The sequence below is a fragment of the Piliocolobus tephrosceles genome, chromosome 6, assembly GCF_002776525.5.
Source record: "Piliocolobus tephrosceles isolate RC106 chromosome 6, ASM277652v3, whole genome shotgun sequence".
Classification (NCBI taxonomy): domain Eukaryota; kingdom Metazoa; phylum Chordata; class Mammalia; order Primates; family Cercopithecidae; genus Piliocolobus; species Piliocolobus tephrosceles.
The window spans coordinates 162,876,501-162,899,410 of NC_045439.1; the positions used below are offsets into that span (position 1 = coordinate 162,876,501).

The 22,910-nt window shown below is 43.9% G+C and overlaps 1 protein-coding gene across 7 annotated transcripts in view; it reads right to left on the bottom strand.

Moving 5' to 3' along the window:
- Positions 1-22,910, bottom strand: part of HERC2 (HECT and RLD domain containing E3 ubiquitin protein ligase 2) — a 135,740-nt gene that overhangs the window by 20,606 nt on the left and 92,224 nt on the right. For 5 of the 7 annotated variants that reach the window (XM_026447194.2, XM_026447193.2, XM_026447195.2 and 2 more), the window contains 15 exons: positions 21,661-21,831; positions 21,173-21,276; positions 20,033-20,183; positions 17,094-17,308; positions 16,688-16,820; positions 16,453-16,580; positions 16,165-16,360; positions 13,387-13,520; positions 12,670-12,843; positions 12,456-12,592; positions 12,187-12,338; positions 11,390-11,581; positions 4,934-5,121; positions 3,682-3,874; positions 1,728-1,910 (listed from right to left, as the gene is read on the bottom strand). In XM_026447194.2, the coding sequence (XP_026302979.1) occupies positions 1,728-1,910; positions 3,682-3,874; positions 4,934-5,121; positions 11,390-11,581; positions 12,187-12,338; positions 12,456-12,592; positions 12,670-12,843; positions 13,387-13,520; positions 16,165-16,360; positions 16,453-16,580; positions 16,688-16,820; positions 17,094-17,308; positions 20,033-20,183; positions 21,173-21,276; positions 21,661-21,831 (2,451 nt within the window). The remainder of the gene's footprint in view (positions 1-1,727; positions 1,911-3,681; positions 3,875-4,933; positions 5,122-11,389; positions 11,582-12,186; positions 12,339-12,455; positions 12,593-12,669; positions 12,844-13,386; positions 13,521-16,164; positions 16,361-16,452; positions 16,581-16,687; positions 16,821-17,093; positions 17,309-20,032; positions 20,184-21,172; positions 21,277-21,660; positions 21,832-22,910) is intronic. The other 2 variants (XM_026447191.2, XM_026447192.2) reach the window with 2 other exon arrangements.

A 22,910-nucleotide genomic window follows, 5' to 3' on the forward strand; every position in this document is an offset into this window, starting at 1 on the left:
ACACAATCCCAGTCACACATATGCTCACACAACCTAAGATGCAAGCTGACACACTCCTGTGCACTCTCACATACACTTACCCCTCCCAATGCATACAGAAACTCAGATGCACTCACACTCCTCAACACTAGTCACAACCGATTACCCACCCACTCACACCTGTACCCACACACTTGCTCACTTGACACTCACACCTGCACTGTTACAACCTCCCACTCACTGACACAAGCAAAATGCTCACATCCATGCACACGCACTCACAATAACACGTCACTCGTGCTCACACTGACACAAGGCATTCACATCTACACAAAAATGCTCACCCTCAATCGCACACTTCCACTTGTGCCTGCCACCCACTCATACTTCCTCACACTCACCAAGCCTCACTGACTTACACTTCGTCTCATTCACATACCCAGTCCCCTCACAGTCATGCCTCCTTCGTGCTCACCCTCACACACACGCTGGCTCAATGCACTGGCGCTCTCACTCCCATTTCACCTGCCCACTCACATGCTCTCATGGACACACACACACCACTCACATAAACGCATGCACACACACACACATAACCACACGCTACAAACACACCGTCACACTTGCAACACAAATGCTCAGCCGCTTGCCCGTCAACCGCTAACACACTCTCATCAATATGTGTGGACACTCCGGCACACCACTAATACACGCATGCTCTCACACAACCTCCCACACCCTGGAGCACGCCTACCTCCTCACCCACACTCACAGGGCTCACCGTCAGTCACACGCACACTCACCCCACTCCCTCAGTTCACATTTCTCATACTTACACTCCACACACACACACACTTTATGGATTAAACTCTGCCTGTCCCCCAACTTCACATACACTCAGAACCTCAGAATATGATCTTATTTAATGAGGTCTCTGTAGACCTCATTGAGGTAAGAATTTAGGTGACATCATGTTGGATTAGAGTCACACTCAATGAAAGAGTCCTTTCAGAGGCAGGAAAGGACATGCAGAACACACGGGCGGGGCCACGTGAAGACGCAGGCAGACACTGGCACAATGCGTCCCCACAGCAAGGAAGCCTGGAGCTCCCAGAAGCTGGACAAGGAAAGGAAGGGCCTTCCCTTAGAGCCTGTGGAGGGAGCATGGTCCTACCCGCACCTGGATTTGGGACCTCTGGACTCCAGAACTCTGAAAGAACAAACTTGTTGTTTGAAACCAGTGTTGTGGGTTGAACTCAGAATTGCAAAATTCGTATGTTGAAGTCCAAACCCCTACAGTACCTCGGCAGGTGACCTTGTTTGGAAATAGGGTCGCTGCAGATGTAATTAGTTTGATGTGACTGAATGATGTCCTTATGAAAAGAGGAGATTTGGAGGCAACTCACACACAGGGAGAATGCCATGTGAAGATGACGGCAGAGATCGGGGTGACACCTCTACAAGCCAAAGAACGCTAAAGAGACCAGCAAACTCCAGAAGCTGGGGCAGAGCCCTGAGGCAGCTTCTCCCTCACAGCCCCAGAAGGAACCACCCTTGATCTCAGCCTTCCGGCCTCCAGAACCATGAGAACTACTGCTGTGTAAGCCCTCAAGTCTGTAGTACTTTATTACAGCAGCCACAGGAAACAAATCCACACACATTCACACCCACCCACATTGACACCCAGACACGACAAGCGTGCGGCCCCCAGCGCTGACTCCCTGGGCCCTCAATCTCTCATTCCATACATGTCTTGTCCGTCGTTCCGCTTTCCACTAACATTCGCAGCAGTCCGCACAAAGTCTTGGTGGCTTCGCTCTGCATGATCTCAGCGTGAACTCCGGCAGACAGACAAAGAGTCTGCAGTAAGTTAATAGTGCTGGTAAACATCATTGCAGTGGGGTGAATGTTCCTTTCAGTTTGTTCCGCTTCTAAAAAAAAATCAAAATAACAAATTATATTCCCAAGTAAAAGTGGAAGATAGTCTTGCACATAATTTAACAGCTTTAATATTACATTCTTCTTTTCTTGAAAACTTGAATTTTAGTGCAGTTTTAGGTTCACGCAAAATTAAAAGTACAGAGATTTTTGTGTTCTTTTTTTCTTTGAGACAGGGTCTCTCTGTCACCCAAGCTGGAGTGCACTGGCACGATCATAGCTCACTGCAGCTTTGACCTCCTCCCTGGGTCAAACAGTCCTCCCACCTCGACCTCCCAAACTGTCATCTTTTCTGCTTTGGAAAGGGAAACATCCTTACAAGAAAAGATGGAACTCAGGATGCACTAACCGTGCACCCTAATATTTCTGTTTCCATCTTCCTCAAGAATCTTTTAAATAATAATTCTCGAAATAACATTAGCATATAACTCAGAAGCAATAAATGATTCCAAGGTTTCACTTCTTTAGAACGACAACTTATCAAATGTCAAGCACTAGTTTCTGATGAGCAGGCTGCGTCCTGGATGAGGACAAAGCGCCGGCATCTGTGGAGTGGGGCGACCAGATGCTCATGCATCCAGTTTGGCTGGCTTTGGGATGCGGAGCTGTGTGGCAAATGAGGCCGCCCTCTGTCACGGGGCCACCCCTGCCCAGGCTCTGACGTCCCTATGGGGAAAGGCCATAGGCAGGGAGCCAGACCTGCTTCCCGCAGGCGAGGAGGGCTGAGAGGAAGCAGTGCCTGGGGTGAGGCAGTATGCTATAGGCTGGACGCTGGCGGCCAGCACCACAACCACCCTCAGGGACGGGGGTCCGGGTGCCACGTCCATCACTCCTAACGGGCCTACGCAGCAGGCAACACTTCTGTTCACACCTGAGGGACCCAGGCCCCAGAAGTGACGTGCCAAAGGTGGTGGCATCAGGATCTGAGCTATGTGCTCCGAGCCCAGGTGGTCCGCTGTGGCACAGCCTCTTCCAGCCCCCACACCACCTGCTCTCTACTGAGTGCACCTTCTACGGTCTCGTGCTCACTGTCACGGCCATTTCTGAGCCTGACGACACTGCACCCACGGTGGGCACCACGGTGCTGGGAGGCAGCCCCAGCCTCTTGGTTGGTCTTACCAAGCCCAGCCATGTGAAGCTTCACATGTCTTTTAGGAACAGGTAAGAAATGTCACGAAACCTCCCCCCACAACCTGGATCTCCTTGGATAGGATCTAGCGTTCTTGGTCCACCCCTGAATTCTCACTTCTGCTTCCCTAGAAGCGATAAAGTGCCGACTAACTCCACATTACAGGACGAGTTCAGAGTCAAGGACCGCAGAGGAAAGGTAAAGGCAGGGGGCATGTGGAGTGTGCTTGGGCGGGAGCTCTCACTGGAGGAGGAGGTGATGGACCGAGATCGCAGGGCAATGCCACCAGGCCTCGGCTCACTCCCTCAGATGCAGGCTCAGCACCAACCACATGAGACTCGCTGGTGGTGCAGCTGCCCCGGCCTGGCCACGACATTCTCAAAGAGGGGCACGTGCACACGTGAGAGTAAAATGCAGAAAGTCAGTTCCAGCCAGATCGCCGGATTCCACAGCCACTCCACACACCTGCATAGGAGGTGCCCAGGAGCTTATTTAAACTGCAGGCTCCGAGGACCGAGTACCAGCTGCAGGTGCGTCCTGACATCCCATTCTAATGCCCACATGACAGTGGTGCCAGCCAGCACCTGGACAGTTTATGGGCTGCCTTGGATTAAACGCCTTCCTGAGTCACCCACCAGAATCGTCCTCTGTGTCCGAGTCCTCTGCTGAGGGCTGTGCAGCGGCCGGAAGCTCTGCCAGCTTGAGGTCATATTTTCCTTCTTTCCCCATCCTGTAGGAGTTGGTGCTGCCCGTGTCCCACTGGACTCTTATCCACCCGTCCTCTCCCAGCTCACCAATCACTCGGCCTAGGCCTGGAGGAGGCCCATCCTGAGAAACCAAAGTAGAGGTCAGTTAGGAGGGTGTGTGCCCTGCCCTGGTCCTTCCCTGGCTCCACCAGACCTGCCACACAGATGTCTCCATATGCCACCCTGTCTGTCAGGGACCGTCCCCATACACAGATTTCAGCTCTCCTAAAAAAAGTGTGCTTGCATCATTTTAAATTAAATGGCATAAAACAACGTGCTCATGCTGCTTTGCCAAGGAAGTCGGGGAAATCTCATCTCAATTAGGATCCTCTCTGGGTCAATGCAGACACAGGGCTTTACAGCAAGTCCTGACCCCTCAATCCCTCACGGGCCTTGCAAGAGCAGAAACCGGAAACAAGCACCAGCACCTCCACATTCCCTTTTCTTCAGTTTCCCCCAGGCCCCAGGGTGGAAGCTCTGTCTCACTTCTGCGGGAGAAAACTGTTTCTAGGATGGATGCTGCTGTCTCCAGACACTGCTATTTGTAAGATGACTGTGACAAAGCCCGGGCTTACCAGCGCGGCTGAGAAAAGCTAGACAGACCATGGGAAGGTGAACACTGCCCTAACTTAGCTAGGGCTGTGGTAAGTGACTTCCACCCGGGGGTACTGGCAGATTTAGAAGAGACCCGCTATGAGGGAAAACGGAGACGTGGCCACGGGCCCATGAAGCATATCCCTAAATGCTAGGCTCGGGGCACTTGGCAGCACATGGCCATCAGCTCACAGGGCCAGCATCTGGGCTTCCTGCCTCAGAGCCTTCACTACACCAACTTTCAGAGTGAGATTTACTCTCTTGCTCACTCTCACTCTGGTTCCAGCGACCCATCAAACGGAGCCTCAAGCCAGTGAGTTTCCTGAAAAGAGCTGCCTCTCTTTCTGGACTTGGTTCTGCTCCGATGCCCTACTCATGATTCCCCACTTGTGTTCGCTCTCTTCAGCTGCTCGGGAATCAGCAACTGTGTCATCTAACAACCGCACATGTTCCGGGTTATTCCAATTTCCGCCCACCAATATCATACAGAACTGTGCAGAAGATAAGTAACGTGTGGCTAATGCGTTCACATCAAACCTCTGAGTACCTGATCGCCCCACTTCCAGTCCACACCTCTCATGACCCTCGTTCCAATCTTCATCATGGCAGCCAGCTCTGGCCCTGAAACAGGGAGCTGCACAGGAGCCGTTTCCTTCCTTGTTTCTTCCAAAACTGTGGCAGAAGCACCTTGAGCAGAAGCATTCATATCTTCCTCAACATTGTCACAACTGGGGCCTGACAGAGCGTCAAAAACAGCACTGAGCCAACAAGTAGCTACAGTGTCCCTTAATACACACAAAACATTTCAAAAGTACTCATGATCATAATTTTTAAAAATCCATACTATAGGTTTTATCAATTAATACCATGAATATTTTACTGATATAGGATAAAACAAAGATAAATGGAAGGACAAAATACATAAACATGCCAAGAAGATACAAAAGATATTAAAATGCTCAATAAAGCTACTTTCTCTACTTCTAGGAATTACTCTCCTGAAAAAAGCAAAATAACTGAGTTAGAAAGATACTCATCACATTTTTTTATTAATAGAAAAACAAACATAACTACTTAAATATCTAACAGTGGGAAGCTAACAAACTTTAATCACGATTCTGTGCAGAAGACAGCTAACAGCTAGCCAGAGATACCACATCAGACAGGATTGCTGCAGGCCTGCCCTCGGCTGGAGTCTGCATTTCAGGAGGGCTCCCCCATTCCCTAGGTGGTAGGTGTGGTTTGCTGTGCCTCAACTGTCTGTACAGACAACATGGTCTGTGCTGAAACCTGCTTTCCTTGGTATGGAACTTGGTACGCGCCAGGCAGGGGGTGCCCGTGTGATCAGCCTTGATGGAAACCCTGGGCCTGGAATCTCTACCCAGTTTCCTGGCAGACAGCTCTGGACATAGCTCGGTGCCAGGGCAGTGAAGCTCATCCTGTGTGGCTCCTGTCGAAGCTTGTACCTGCTTTCCTCTGGACTTCACCCATGTCCCTCTTTGTGATTTTGCTCTGTGTCCCTTCACTGTAATAAACTGAGCATGTACAACTGTAATAAACTGTAATAAACTGAGCATGTACAACTACATGCTGAGTCTTGTGAGTCCTGCTGGCCAACCATCAAACCTGGGGGTGGTCTTGGAGACCCCTGACAACTGGTGCCCTGGATGGCCACAGAGTCAACCACAGCATGAAACAGAAGCTGATCTGCTGTCACCTGAAAGAAGAAAACCTTACCAATGGATTTGAAAACAGGAGATTTAACCCTAGGAAAGTACGCTAGATTTTTAATCCCCCTTTTCCCACTTGCTAAAGAGGGGGTAGGAGTGCGGTCCTGGTAACTCCCTTGGTTTTAGTTTTGTCCTCCGGGTAGGAGGGAAAAAGATCCAAACAGTCCCAAAGGTGGGCTTGGGTTGACCAAAAAATGTAAAAAGTTTGTGTTTCTCTCTCCTGTGAGAGTAAAAAAAGATATTCAATTCCCAGGACTGGAGCAAAACTTTACATGAACTAGCAGGGTAAACAGCCTTTCCTTTAGCCTAGCTGCTACTTTCGGGGCCCCAAGACTGGGTCCCAAGGAAGGGACAGGAGTTGCATTACAGGCGGATCTCCCAGGATCCCCTGCGCAGTTATACTGTTAACTCTGTAAAGACTGCTAGCGGCTTGAAGAAATTTGCAATCAAAACTGGGGGGAAATTTTTATTTTACATAGCTTTATGTTTTGTGGCTGTTACATGTGGATGTATACATTAAGTTAGTATAAAATATTATATGCTTATAATTTTTTTTTTTTTTTGAGACGGAATCTCGCTCTGTCACCCAGGCTGGAATGCAGTGGTGCGATCTCGGCTCACTGCAAGCTCCGCCTCCCGGGTTCGTGCCATTCTCCTGCCTTAGCCTCCCAAGTAACTGGGACCACAGGTGCCCGCCACCATGCCTGGCTAATTTTTTGTATTTTTAGTAGAGACGAGGTTTCACCATGTTAGCCAGGATGGTCTTCATCTCCTGACCTCGTGATCCACCTGCCTCGGCCTCCCAAAGTGCTGGGATTACAGGCATGAGCCACTGCACCTGGCCTATAATTTCTTAAATGACAAGAGAGATACCCTGATCAGGGTAAGTTGCAAATATAAACAGATATTCATAAGATACAACTTCCTTGCTTTTTGCAGCCAGTGGGCCAGATGAAATTTAAACAGATGAATACTATCAACAGAATGAGTCCCCATACTTAATGATTTGTGCTGTCATTTTTACTTATTGGAGCCTCTGGGGAAAAAAGCAGACAACATAAAAAGGCAATTTCTCGATGCAGATACGCTTTTGTAATTTTTAAATGCAACTTTTGGTTGCTAATGAGGCCTTAAAATCAGATATAACTCTTACTAGATTATTCTTTTCAGCTAGCTGTAATTCACATATTAAAATATATATTTGACATAATACAATATATAAATTTAAAAATATATATATACACAGAGAGAGAGAGAGAGACAGACAGACAGAGAGACAGATCGATAGAGCGATTCCCCCCACCCCCAAGACAGGATTTCACTCTGTCACCCAGGCTGGGGTGCAGTGGCTTGATCTCTGCTCACTGCAACCTCTGCAATCCTGACTTAAGCAATCCTCCCACCTCAGCCTCCCAGGCCGCTGGGACCACAAGCACATACCACTATGCCCAGCTAATTTTCATACTTCTTTGTAGAGACAGGGTTTCGCCACATTGCCCAAGTTGCTTTCAAACTCCTGAGCTCAAGCAATCCACCCGCCTCAGCCTCCCCAAGTGCTAGGATTACAGCCTGGCCTGATATATATTTTTGAATGGATTAATGTGAACTCTAAGACTGATGTGATAAAAAGAGCTTAGGAAAACCTTGCTTTCACGCTTTGACTTTGACAACTGGCTCTGCAGCATCTCAGATTTTAGCCAAAGACCACCATCATAAACCAATCAGATCTAATAGACATATACAGAACATTTCACCAAAAAGAGCAGAATATACATTCTTCTCAAGTATACCACAGAACAATCTCTTAGACTGACCAGACCATATGTCAGGCCACAAAGTCTCAAATTTAAACAGACTAAAATCATACAAATTATCTTCTCCAACCAAAATGGAATGATGAGAAATTAATAACAAAAGGAAAAGTGGAAAATTCACAAGTATATGAAATTAAACAACACACAGTAAACAATCAGTGGGTCAAAGAAGAAATCACAAGGGAAATTAGAAAATACTATGAGATGAATGAAAACACAACATACCAAAACTTCTGTGCTGCACCAAAAGCAGGGCTAAGTGGGGCAATTATACTATAAAAGTCTGCATTTACAAAAGACGATCTCAAATCAATAACTTAACTCTGCATCTGGAAGAACTAAAAAAAAAAGAACACAATAAAAACCAAAGTTGGGCCAGGTGTGATGCCTCACATCTGTAATCCCAGCATTTTGGGAGGCTGAGGCAGGTGGATAACTTGAGCCCAGGAGGTTGAGGCTGCAGTAAGCCATGACTGCGCCACGGTACTTCCGCCTGAGGGACAAAGTAAGACCCTGTCTCAAAACAAAAACAAAAACAAAAACATACAAAGCAGAAAGAAGGAAACAATAGAGATTAGAGCAGCCATAAATGAAATAAAGAATAGAAAAATAACAAAACCAAAAGTTCGGTTTCTGGCAAGAACAAAAAAACTGACAAACTTTTAGCTAAATTAAGTAAAAAAGAGGCCAGGCGAGGTGGCTTACAGCGCTTTGGGAAGCTGAGGTGGCCGCATCACGAGGTCAAGAGATCGAGACCATCCTGGTTAACATGGTAAAACCCCATCTCCACTAAAAATACAAAAAAATTAGCTGGCCGTGGTGGTGCGCACCTGTAGTCCCAGTTACTCGGGAGGCTGAGGCAGGAGAATCGCTTGAATCTGGGAGGCGGAGGTTGCAGTGAGCCGAGACTGCGCCACTGCACTCCAGCCTGGCGATAGAACGAGACTCCATCTCAAAAAAAAAAAAAAAGAAAGAAAAAAAGAGAGAAGATGCAAATAACTAACATCAGAAATGTAAGTGGAGACAGCATTACGAACATAAAAATAAAAAAGATTGTAAAAGAACACTGTGAACAACAACAACAAAAGTAGGCCAACAAATAAAATAGCCTAGATAAAATGAACAAATTCCTAGAAACATAAATTACCTGAACTGACTCCAGAAGAAATAGAAAACCTGAAAAGACCCATAACCAGTGAAGAGATTGAATCAGTAATCAAATATCTTTCAACAAAGTAAAGCTTAGCTGGTCAACTCTACCAGACATTTAAAGCAAAATTGACACCAATCCTCAAACTCTTCTAAAAACAGAATACATGGGAACACTACCTAGTTCATTCTATGAGGCCATTACTACCCTGATAACTGTAAAATAATAAAATATTGCTGAAAGAAATTAAAGAGGACAGAAATAAATGGAAAGACATTCCACATTCAGAGAACGGATATTAACATTGCTAAGATGGCACTATTCCCCAAAACAATCTACAGATTCAATCCCTAGCAAAAATCCCAATGGTCTTTTTTGCAGATATGGAAAAGCCAGCCTTGATGTTCATATGAAAATGCAAGGGACCCAAAGAAGCCAAAATAATCTTGAGAAAGAAAACACACTTCTCAATGCTAAAACAGTACAAAACTACGATGTTCAAAACAGTGTGGTACCCACATAATTATCGACATATAGAATGTGATAATGTAATTGAGAGTCCAGAAGTAAATCTAAATACCTACAGCCAACTGATTTTTGCCAAGGGTACCGAGAACTTCAGGGAAGAACAGTCCTCAACAAGTGGTATTGAAACAATCAGATAATCAAAAGAAAAAGGTTAGACTCTTCCCTCACACGGTGTAAAAAAAATTACCTAAAAATGGACCAAAGATCTAAATATAAGAGCTAAAACTATAAAACTTACAGAAGAAAACATGAGGATAATCTTCATCAATCTTGTATTTGGAAATGGCTTTTTGGATATGATATCAAAAGCACAGATGACAAAAGAAAAACAGATAAACTGAACTTCATCAAAATAAAAAACTTCTGTATCAAAGGACAATCCAGAGAACAGGAGAAAATATCCTCAAATTATATATCTGATAAAGGTCTACAGATGTGTGAAGGTTTAGGATACACAAAATTTTTAAAGAGTCTGAGGACTGGTGTTAATTCTTCTTTAAATGTTTGGTACACTTATATAGTGCATGTATTGGTACAACAAAAGACGACAAACAACCCTATTTAAAAAGGACAAAGGGGCTGGGTGCAGTGGCTCAGGCCTGTAATCCCAGCACTTTGGGAGGCTGAGGCGGGCAGATCACCTGAGGTCAGGAGTTCAAGACCAGCCTGGCCAACATGGCGAAACCCCATCTCTACTAAAAATACAAAAATTAGCCAGGTGTGGTGGTGTGTGACTATAATCCCAGCTACTTGGGAGGCTGAGGCATGAGAATCACTTGAACCCGGGAGGTGGAGGTTGCAGTGAGCCAAGATTGTGCCACTGCACTCCAGCCTAGGTGACAGAGTGAGACTCTGTCTCAAAAAAATAAAATAAAAAATAAGGAGAAAGGGACTTGAATAGATACTTCTCCAAAGAAGATATACAAAGGCCAACAAGCGCAAACATGTAAAGAAGCTCAATATCATTCATCATCAGTGAAATGCAAATCAAAATCACAATGAGATACCACTTCACACCCACTAGGATGGTGTTAATCCAAAAAAAAAAAAGAAATCCCACCAAAAAAATAGTGTTGGTGTTGGCAGGGAAGTAGAGAAACTGGAACCCTGGAATCCTGTCCACTGGTGGTGGGAATGTAAAATGATATCACACTGTGGAAAAGTTTGGTAGTTTCTTAGTAAGTTACACATAGTTGTACCATATGACCTTGTAATTCCAGTCCTAGGTGTATAATCAAAAGAACTAGAAACAAGTGTTCAAACAAGTATTTGTATATAAATGTTCCTAGCAGCACTATTCACAAAAGTCAAAAGGCAAAACCAACCCAAATGTCCATCAACAGATAAATGAATAAACAAAATGTTATATATTCATACAAGGAAATCTTTTTCAGCAATAAAAATAAAGTACTGATATGAAATAACGCAGAGACAAAGGCCACAACTGGTATGATTCCATTTATATGAAATATCCAGGATATGCAAATCCATAGACAGAGAAAGCAGATTTGTGACTCCCAGAGGCTGGAGGGCAGGGGAATCAGGACTGATTGCTAAATGGGGTGCATTTATAGTGATGAAAAAATTCTACAACTTGACGGTGGCGATGACTCTAGAAAAGTGTGAACGTATTTAATACCGCTGAATTGCGACGTTAAAATGGTACACTTTCTGCTATTTGTGTCTTACCATAATTTACAAAAAGTTTAAAAAAAGAAAAAAAGGAATCAAAGCAAAATCTTGATGTTTTCCCAAAGGCTCTCCAGCCGGTGCAGACCTACCGATCAGGCGCAGTGCCGTCTGCGTGAGGGCCAGCGTGCCGGAATTGAGCAGGAGGTCGAGGTTGTTGGCACCGTGCTGCAGGGTCAGCATGCTGAGCATCACCAGGAGGAAGCGGGCTTGTGGGATGGTCCCCAGGCTCGGTCCTGACGGGTTCTCATTGGTAATGGTTTGCAGGGGAACCGGCTGGATACCTAATAAGCATTGGCACCTACTTACATTTCTTGTGCATGGATACGAGATACAAGAATAAACGTAATGCAGAAAGCACTGGCGATTACTTTAAACATCTGATTATTTTTCAGTGGATTTCCACAGAGTGGGCAGCTCTGTCATGCTGCACGATGAGCCTATCCCCTGCACTCCAAGCACAGGTCGTTCCATCTGTCTACAGGACTTAGCATGTTGCTCTCTGAATACCCCAGTGCCCTATTCCATTCCTTCCATTTCAAATATGAAAGTTATGTCCCGCTTTTCATCCACAAAACCAATCCAATCAACTCTCTGTAGATGCTCAAACTATCTAGGAAATAATATTAATCTAGGACACAGACACTTTAGGGTATGTGGTGATACACATAAAAATGTCAAAATGTAAAAATGTTATACTAGAGTACTTCAACATTGTGTCTCCTGCTAAATTTTAAAGTTTTGTTTAAAATCTGAGAAAGCTGAAATATAAGTACAAAGTACAAAGTTATTAAAGTCTTCTCAAAAGCAAAAATTGGCATTTGCAAGTTTCCACAACACATAATTAAAGCCAAAATATAAAATAACATTGATGCAATTGTTGACTCACCAAGCTCTTTAAATTTGGCATTGGCATCCATCAAAACATTTCGAATGTTCTGAACAGCCCAAGCATACAGCTTGCCAAAGGTGACTTCCAGCAGCATCCGATTAAAGGGGGGGATCAAATCAACATCCTTTAAACAATCAGTAAGAGGTTCCCTTTCAAATAAAGATAAAGAATATGACTCGGGACACTGCCAGACTTCTAACTACTACAGAACAACATTTTGTTGACACAGCTTCCTTAATTATGAAAAAAATAGGATAACGTTTTACCCTATATCGATTCCCTCAGGAATAAGTCTTTGCCATCCACAAAACATCGCGTACTGCACAGATGGAAGTAAGAAATTCTTGCTTGCCAGTTTTAAAATTGTATCTATCCCTTCCAGGCGAACCTCTGCTCTCTCCAACTGCAAAATATCAATGCATACAGTTAAGTGTTATATACATTACCCAATACACAGAAGCATCTCTCTTCAAATTTTACCTGTTTTAGTAGGCACTTTCTCATTTTTTCCACATCCACTGGCTCTTCTTTAAGGGCAAATTCAGCAATTGTACTGAGGAGTGGAGACTGTGGATAAAGACCCTGAACATTCTGCTTCAACCACTTGTATTTGTGAACACCTGTAACAGTACTCAACAGCGGCTGCCATTTATCCTAACAAAGGAAAACAATTTTCATCATTAGTCTATCCTATTTAATATTAAACTGTGCTCTAAAAGTTATTCAAGTAAAATATAAATAATGCTCACAGGTTTAAATTGGTTAAAATATGTTAAATTCAGTAAGAAATACATAGTTTTAAAACTATGCTATAAATATACTTATAAGTGAATTTATAATCTCTATACTAATATATGTTGGAACAGGCTAGCTTGGCATACAAAATTAAGTTATGGTTCATATTAATAACCACAGTGCCCAGCACTGTTTCTGGAACAAAGAATATAGTTAAGGAATGAATGGTGAATAATTAATGACACAATCTAGTACCAAAAATAAAAGGAAACCTTTCTCCAGCTACAGCTCTGACCAGGACATCATAAGTCAAGTTCATGAAGCATCCCTGGGGCCGTATTTCTAACAACCACCCGTCCCTCCCTCCAGATGCTCAGGTACAGAGGTACAAGACTTGGGGATTCCTTTGCTACGTGCTATGACTCTATTCGGCTAACCTCAGAATCACAGAAAATACTGCACCTTGGGTGATTTAATTGCAATGGGTCTCTTGTCCACATTTATTGGACTATGAGGCAAAATGCAAGCTTCTTCTAAATCACTCTCTTCGTTTCCAATTTTTTCTTCATCATCCGTAGATTCTGGCTTCTTAGGAACTGTATTTTAAAACATCATTTTCTATAAAAATCATACACTTAAATATAATTTTAAATTAAGAAATATTTAGATTTGCATGAAGGACAAATATGTCATTCAAATAAACATGTGGACAACATTATAAATTGCAATGCTCAAACCACAAAAGTGAAACGATCACCACGGCAGAACAAAAAGACAAACTGAGAGTGCGACAAGGGGAGAAGCCCCGAAGCCAGGGTAGCCCAGTGGCCAGCGAGCTCTTCAGAGAGTGAACATTTGAGTCTTTCAGGCCATGCAGTCTATTGCAAACACTCAACTCTGCTGCTGTAGCACAAAAAGTAACCACAAATAAAACAATAGGTGTGGCTGTGCTCCCATAACACTTTATTTATGGTGCTACAATTTTAACTTAATGTAATTTTCATGTGTCAAAAATAATATACTTCTTCTAATTTTTAAAAAACAATTCCAAACTGGAAAAAAAAAAAAAGGTCTTAGTACCTGGCCAACACAAAGCAAACAAGAGGTGGAATTTGGCCCACAGTTCCTGGCTTGTCCACCCTGGTCCAGTTCAGTGGTTCTGTTAGTGTGTAACTAAATCAATTGAATTCATTGGGATATGTGGAATTTTCTCCCTATATTTTCTCTCTTTTAAAATTTTTGGTCTAACTCTTCTCAGCATATAATATAAAAAATAAGCAACATGATAATACACCTGGGCAGTAAAGAGCTAACATAGCAGGCTGGGGTTGCTCAAACCCTGCAAATTCCCAAGGAAGGTCTGTCCCTTCAGGATTGGTCCTTCTTCTAGGAGCTGAGCTCTGAGTGCTTGGAACATCCTGCCTGGTAAGTTTTTTGGTGTACCTGACACCCAGGACCTTGTGGCAGTAGTCAGGCAGGTAGATTATGCTAATGATGTGACTTGGGAGGGACCACCTGTTTTTGTGCTGAGGCACCAGAGTCTAAGTAATTGAGGTCAGTCACATGTGCACTGCCTGCGCTTGTGACTGGCCCCCAATAAAAACTCTAGACTCAAGGGCTCAGGTGCGCTGGCCTGGTTAACAACTCTTCACACATGATGTGACACACTGTTGCTGGGAGAGCGAAGCACATCCAGACAACGCCACTGGGGAGAAACACCAGAAGCTTGTGCCTAGTTTTCTCTGGACTTCCCTCCGTGTACCCTTCCCTTTGCTAATCTTAATCTGTATCCTTTTTGCAGTAAAAAACCACAGCTGTGAGTATAACAGCTCTTCTGAGTCCTTTTAGTGAATCATCAAGCCTGAGACAGGGCTCGGGGATCCCTGACACAGCAACAGGAATATTAATCACTTAATCTTTATAAGTTACTTAATTTCCAAAAAAAAAAGAAAAGAAAAGAAAACCAGCTTGAAACAACACACAATAAATCTATAAACCCACAAGAAACTCTGAAAGTGACAGTGTGGGCTCAGAACCCATGGCTATGAGATGGCGAATGGTGGAGGCTCTCTCCCTCGTGCTGAGACAGGCCTGTCTCTGGGGCCGCGCTGAGTTCCTGCGTGCCTGGGTTAAAGGAATCGCAGCAGTGTGACTGCTGTGACTGCCTGATCCGGAGCACTCACTGGATGCAGACAGGCTGTTATGGTGTAGGGTTTGTTCAGGAACAATCAACTTAGATGGCTTCTAAAACACTTCAGTCTTTCATAAGCTTATTGTTCAAAATGCCCATCAGAAACTCAGTAATTAATACTATTCAATAAGCAGGTTTGAGAGTAAATCAGTATAAGTCATAAGAATATGATCAGAGGCCAGGCGCGATAGCTCACGCCTGTAATCCCAGCACTTTGGAAGGCTGAGGCAGGCACATCATGAGGTCAGGAGATCAAGACCATCTCGGCCAACATGGTGAAACCCTGTCTCTACTAAAACACAAAAATTAGCTGGGCGTGGTGGCACTTGCCTATAATCCCAGCTACTTGGAAGGTTGAGGCGGGGAATTGCTTGAACCTGGGAGGCGGAGGTTGCAGTGAGCTGAGATCGTGCCACTGCACTCCAGCCTGGCGACAGAGCAAGACTCCGTCTCAAAAGAAAAAAAAAAGAATATAATCAGAAACTTCTGTAGTTTATTTATAATCACAAGTGACTAAATTCTAAACTATTTTATAATTTCTAAGCATTTTTACTCAAATTTGGATTTAATGCAACAAGACCTTTCTGTACCCTTACATAGCCACTTCCAGGAAAATGTCAGTAACTCTTTTAGCTTCCCTTTCTAATTCTCCATGTATCAGCATACTCAGTATTTCCCAACAAAAAACATTTCTTTAGAAGAATGGCAGTAAGTTTAAATGTTCCCATTATATCTCATTACCAGGACAACTAATAAAATAAAAATACTTCCTTGTCCCCATCAATTTAGTAAAGATTATTTAGGTTTTCAACATCAATTTACTAGTAACCAAATCATACCACACTCAATTCCTAAATTGCCTCATTGATCTCTTGGAAAAATAAGCGAGATTTCTGCATTTAATCATAACTATACATAAAAATGATGGTAGCAGGTAGAAACGTCACATGGAATCAACAGTAGAGAAACTTCACTCTGAAATCACAGATCCAACGAGGCAGGGTGAAGCACACGCTTTAACAGTATCTTCTGTCCTTTTACATTCTTACCTCTCTTTTTCCTTCGTTCTCGAATTATCTTCTGAGCTATCCTCCTCCAACGGGGCAAAGAACTTAACAATTTAAACTTAGACATTATAGAGAGGTCATTACAAACAGCAGGTCTCAGTTCATTAAAGAGGAATCTCAAACGTTCGATAACAGGAGCGCAGACCTCCTTGTAAGAACGGCCCTGTTCTTGATGAGTCTGCAAAGTTAACCAGGAAAAGACAACTTTAACAACAAATATTTCAGCAACTGTCTGCAAAGCACAGAATAAAAAGAATTAAAATCTGTCACCTTAATGAGCGAACATTTTGCTTGGTAGACAACCCTACAAACATCCACCACTGACTTAGGCAACGTTCTGTGCTTTACTTGCTCAATACCAAGTGCACCTGCATGAACTAAAGATAATGCCACATGACCTGTAAAAAGACATTTAAAAGAAGGGCAGGGAAGCAATGAATATATACTGCAGGTTAGTCGAGGAATCTGCAGTGTAGCTAAAGTACACAGATACTGAGCTCCATACCTAAATCTTCATGTTTTAAGAGGCAACATAACAGCAAGCGACCGACCTCTTCCACGGGATGCTCAGGCGGAAACGTGATCGGTGTGGTCAAATGGCACTGCCTACAGTACCTTTCTATTTGACACAAAAAGTCCTGCAACAGAAACAGCTGGAGGTAACCTCAGGGCCGCCCAGAGGGTCTTCACAAATCTTAAACATGCCACAGCTTCTGACGCACTTGCAATCAGTAATGCTTCTGAAGCCTCACTAGCATGTTAACAGAATCAGGTTCTCACCTCAAAACCCTCCAAATAATACATGAAACAACACCTGTGCTATGTTAACCAAAGAGCACATAAGTATTCCTATGTCAAAGTCCTCAGATAAACAGAGCACTGAGGTGGCAGTCGGGGGAGGCCCAGCTCACCTTCACGTTGTGATCCTGAATGTTATTGTCTGCAATGGCTTGCAGAAATGCCTGGGAATGGTCCCCCAGGGCCCGTCTGTGGGAGCAGAGTCGAGATTTGCTGGCAGGTGTGCCCCCTGGGGAGCTGCAGTGGTCCTCATCTTTCTCCTCGTTGTAGCTGTAGTGGATCTGGCTAGTCTGCAGGCCTCCAGAGAAGATAGATGACTGAAGCCACTCTAGAAAATGCACACGCAAACATCAAAGAGAAACTCAAGTGCACAACTCAAAATAAATACTAAAAAAAAGAAAAAAAAAAAGATGCTCAACTGATCACTCAATTTAGAAGGTGAAATTCAGCATCATTCATATGAAAGAGCTCCACCTAACATGTTTACACAGGTTGACTTATAATTCCTCTATCTACGTGAACACACTTCCTGGTGATTCCACATGCCTCAGGCATGGCACTGGAACTCAGGATCGTAGTCCCAGCCCAACGTTCACTGGATACCTGTGCTCTGCCTGCAGCTGCCGGGTTCCACAGATACCGTGTGAAGACTGAGTTGCACATTGTAACAGGGAGGGCAGCAAAGGGCACCGCTGACGCAACTAATCACAGGATTTCAAGTCCGAAACTGTGTGCAACGGATGACTGTGGGGGTACCAGGGAGACTGGAAGATAGACCACTGCTGTTCTGAGGGTCAGTAAGGGACTTGTGGAAGCAATAACTGAGCTAAGATGGGGAATAAGACCAAGACGCTGAGTATCCAGGCAGGGAACAGCACATCTGAAGGGTTTCTACAAAGAATTACATCCTCAGGGTAGGCTACGTATTCCTAGACCACTTATAAAGGAATGAAAAGAAGAAAATATTTAACACACACAATCTTTAATGAAGGATAGATCCTTAGAGATGGGAGGGCTAATGGACTGGAAAGGAGACCTGTGTGTAGTGCAAGGCACGGGATCAGCCAGTGCGAATGTTAATTACAACTGCCTACGGTAACTTGAGGGAGCAGCACAAACACACAAAATTAGTATATGCACCACTACAGATCTCTATTAACGATCTGTGTTATCAAATACTGCTCCAAATCCAAGCCTTCAAAGTGGGAATGCACTTAGTGTTCTTTTACTGGACATTTAGATTTTAGAGCACTCAGGATCATTCCCCAACCCACCACATGTGTTCTTCTGAAACACAAATCCAGTGCCGACTCTCCCTGGCCCCTTCTCACAGGACAGTCCCTCCTTAATGCTCCAAGATAAGCCTCTGATCCTCCTGTGGATCGGACCCACCTGCCAGGGCCCATGGCACCCTTTGCCCTGGAGCTCGCCAGCCCTGCCCTCCTTGCCAATTTAAGCAAAGCCCATCTTCTGGCAAGCAACGAGCCTCGAGGAGGAGGGAGAGAAGCTGCCACCTCAGAGGGCACCACAGGCAGCCCAGCACCCAGCACTGCACAAAGGTCCACCCAACGGGGGGCTGTGTGGGCACCAAGATCCTCCTTCCCCACCAGCCTTCGGCCACACCCACTCTCACAAGCAGCAGGAAAGCCCTGCTCCTCTCAGCAGTGCCCTTGACACCCCTGCGTTTTCTGTCCAGAATGCTCCCTCACGCAATTTCAGGACTACTGCCAATACGAAGCCTTTCTTCTCCCAGAACCATGTATGAATGTCTCCATTTCACCATTCACCACCCTGTAACGTGACCTGCTTAGAATGCTGGCTCATCAACAAGCAGCAGCTGAAAGTGGAGGAGTGTCCTATCCATCCCTGCACCCCGAACACCTAGTGTGGTAACTGCACCAGGCGACTGCTCAACAGAAGCTGCTCACACGGACGGATAGACAGACAGATGGGAAATGCACAACTACATGAAGAAAAATGTAAACCCATCTTAGGAGACAGGAAGACACTTATTATTTTAGGTGGTTACAAAGGTTGCCATCCTGAAATATAAGTGACTTGAGCCTGGTCTGGTAAAAACGCAGTCCTCAAATAGAATGCTGTCCCCTGAGAGGAGAGCTGATCCACATCCTGTGCAATTTCTGGGCATGTAGGCAGACAAAAGCCATGCTGCGCCCATCAGGCAGAGGCTGCAATATGTGAGACCACCACAGGGTAGACGGGTAGACATTCCTGCACACTTTTTAGCTTCCTCTGCAGCAACAGACCATGAGGGCAAATGACAGCCACTCACAGTTGTTTCTACCAGATTGAGTCTGACTATCCTTATTATTTTATTTTTATCATCATCAACTGTGTTGAATCCTCCTCTCCCACTTTTTTTCTTTTTTTTTTTTGAGACGGAGTCTCGCTCTTGTCACCCAGGCTGGAGTGCAGTGGCGTGATCTCAGCTCATTATAACCTCCGTTTCCTGGGTTCAAGCAATTCTCCTACCTCAGCCTTCCGAGTAAATGGGATTACAGGCACCCGTTACCATGCCCAGCTAATTTTTGCATTTTTAGTAGACATGGGATTTCACCACGTTGACCAGGCTGGTCTCAAACTCCTGACCTCAGGTTATCCACCTGCCTCAGCCTCCCAAATTGCTGGGATTACAGGCATGAGCCACCACCTGGCCATCTCCTACTTTTTTAAAGAGAGAGTCTTGCTGTGTCACCCAGGCTGGAGTGCAGTGGTATGATCATGACTCACTGAAGCCTCAACCTGCCAGGCTCAAGTGATCCTCCTACCTCAGCCTCTTGAGTATCTGCGACTACACGTACATGCCACCATGCCTGGCTAATTTTCGTATTTTTTGTAGAGATGGGGTTTTGCCATGTTGCCCAGGCTGGTCTCAAACTCTTGACGTCAAGCAATTCACCTGCCTCAACCTCCCAAAGTGCTGGGATTACAGGCAAGAACCACTGTGCCTGGCCCCCTCTCCCACTCTTAATGGCACTTACAGTTCAAAAAAAACAATCTGCTAATCAGCAAACAGCAAAGATTTTCTTACTGGCACATTCAATCTCAACAGGAGACAGCGGGGTGCTCATTGCTAAATAGGAGGCGTGCAATCCAAGAAGCAGGCCCAGGTTCCTCTCTGTGTCTATCAGAGGTGAAGAGAGACTTCCCAGATCTGGTATGGTGACAACTTCTTGGTCAGGCTGGAAAGATAAATTTCATCATCAATCTGAGGAAACAGAATTAAAAACATAAAACTAAAAGGACAGCTCTGTCCTGCAGCTGTACCACCACGTGAGCCCGGGGTGCTCTGGGTGTTCTGCCCCTCCATCCTGTAACGAGCTGATGCTGCTGTGCCCAAGTAACAGCAGATGCCACAGAAACCCACACGCCCTAGAAAGCAGGCAGCAACTGCACAGCCCTATGTAGAAAAACTAAAGCACAGATACATGATTTGGCTGGAATATTCCTTAGGAGTCAGTTTCCAAAGTGACTGTACACCATGCTTCAGAAAATATAATGAATTGTTACATGCATAAAGAACAACAAAACTATGACACGACAAGTATTCGATGACAAGTATCAGTGGACTGTGACCACACATGTGGAGGAAACGAAATTTATTCTAACAAAAATCGAACTCTGAAAAAAGCAAGAGTTCAACTTTTCCAGTCACAGAAGACATTTACAGCAAAGTTAATTCTCCCCTTCATAAAATGCTTTCAGCTCTGCCCTAATGGCATTTAATACATTTTATTACTTGCGGATATCTGGAAAGCTAATCCCAATATATAAATTCTATGTGTTCGTGAATACATAGGAAGGACATATTTCTATTGCAAAGAATTACACTTCTGCATAGTTCTTCCCCAAATATACATACCACAAGATGATAAGCCATTCCAAATTTCTATATAAGACCAAAGTTTAACCTCTTTTCTTGTGGAACACTGTCTATATTTCTCAAATTGATCATTTATAAAACAATCTTTCAAGACCAATACATCACAGATCTTAACATGAATAAATGTAAATTCATTTATAACAAAACTTCTAAAGGATCTTTATATTTATCCCTAATGCCCCTCAAAAGACACAGATATCAGTACTTCTGGATCCAAATATTCCTGTCCCAAACACACAGAGGGTATCCCCTGCTATCCTCTGCGTCACTCAAGGCATATAGCCTCACCTCCAGATATTGGCCAACACAAAACGCGTGCATGGATTCCCGAGTGTCTTCAAACTGCAAAGCAGCTTCCAAAGCTACCACTGGGTCTTCCCCTGCAAACTGAGCTGAAACAAAAAGGGAAAAAGCAACATGAGTTCAATTCAATTTGCCTGAAGAGCTATAGGAGCAACAGTGAGTAGGAAATAAGTTAGGCGCTTAACTCAAAAGTGAGGGTTACCAGAGTATAATGACCTCCCACTGTCTCCCAGCGTTGCCTGGGCCACCTCAGAACTCGAAATGAGTTCCAAGTGTTAAAACAAAAAATGCATAATGATAGGAAATTCTTCAAATGTGCTGAATTTGTTGATAAGACAGACACCAAAGCCACAGATACATTAAAATATGTGGGGGCTGGCACAAAACTAAAGAAATCATTTATAAGCCAAATACTCTGCTTAAAATGACACAGGCTATAACTTTTAACCACGAAATAAGAAGTGTAATCTCACCAAGAATACTATTTCCTGTTAACGACTGCGTCTGGAAGTCCTTTATATCATACACTTTCCCGTCAATCACAGTCCAGAAGCCTCCATCTTTATTATGGTTCTCCAAATCAGCTTTGCGTATAAGCGTCACTTCTTCATTATTTCTACAGTTCTGACCTGTAAAAAATGACTCTGTATATACAGAAACCAGAATCAGTCCATCGATCAATCAACAGGTAAAATGAAAAGAACAAACTGTGTGAAAAAACTACAAGCAGAAATAAACAAATCCACAATCACAATGAGAGAAATGCATACCTGGCTCTGAAACCAATACCACACACAGGCAGCATGAATATCAAATCTGGCCATGCCAGGCCATAGAGCAAATCTCAACAAATTTCAAAGAAATAAACTTACAGAGCACGTGTGCTGACGACAATGCAGTTAAATTAGAAATAGGTTTTTAAAAATTCATCCAAAATAAATAAATAAAAATATTCATCCACATATTTGAAAATTACAAAGCTCACTTAGAAGTAACCCAAAATTCTAAGAAAAAATGACTATGGAAATTAGAAAATGTGTTCAATGAATGATAATAAAAATAGTGCAGATCAAAATTGGTGACATACAACTAAGTGCATGCTTGAGGGCATTTATGCCTTTAAATGTGTGTATTGGGGGAAAAAAGCTAAAAAAGAAAAGAAACACCAAATCAATAAAAGTCTATTGGTTCATAAAAATACTCAAAAAAAGAAAATCTGACTGGTGGTCACCTTTGGAAGTGCTAGGATACCAACTCAATATTATGAAAAATAGTTAAAGGGAGGTGGCAGTTCAAGAAGTCAAGCTTAGATCATGTCCTTCCTGTACAAATGGTACCTCCTGCTAACCAGACAGCAGAGGACAAGGTTGGTAGGGGATTTTATAGAGGACACGCAACACATGAATTCCCTGGTCTAGCGTCACGGAACTAAAGCGGGGAGCCACCAAGCATTACAGGCCTCCTGAGCCAACAGAAAGCATGCAGCATGACTCCAGACATAACACCGACCCAATGAGACTGCATTCAAATCCAGCCACACCTCTAGATCTAACCAGCAGATGAATGTAACTAACAGAAGAACATGATGGTCTAGAATGAGAATGCAATCAACCAAGTTCAGAAAATGTGAAGTTCTCCAAAATAACCAACCTGTTTCTTTGAAAAAGAAAACAGTATGATCAGAGACAGGGAGAGGAGGGCCTGGAGCCATGTTGTTGGGAGA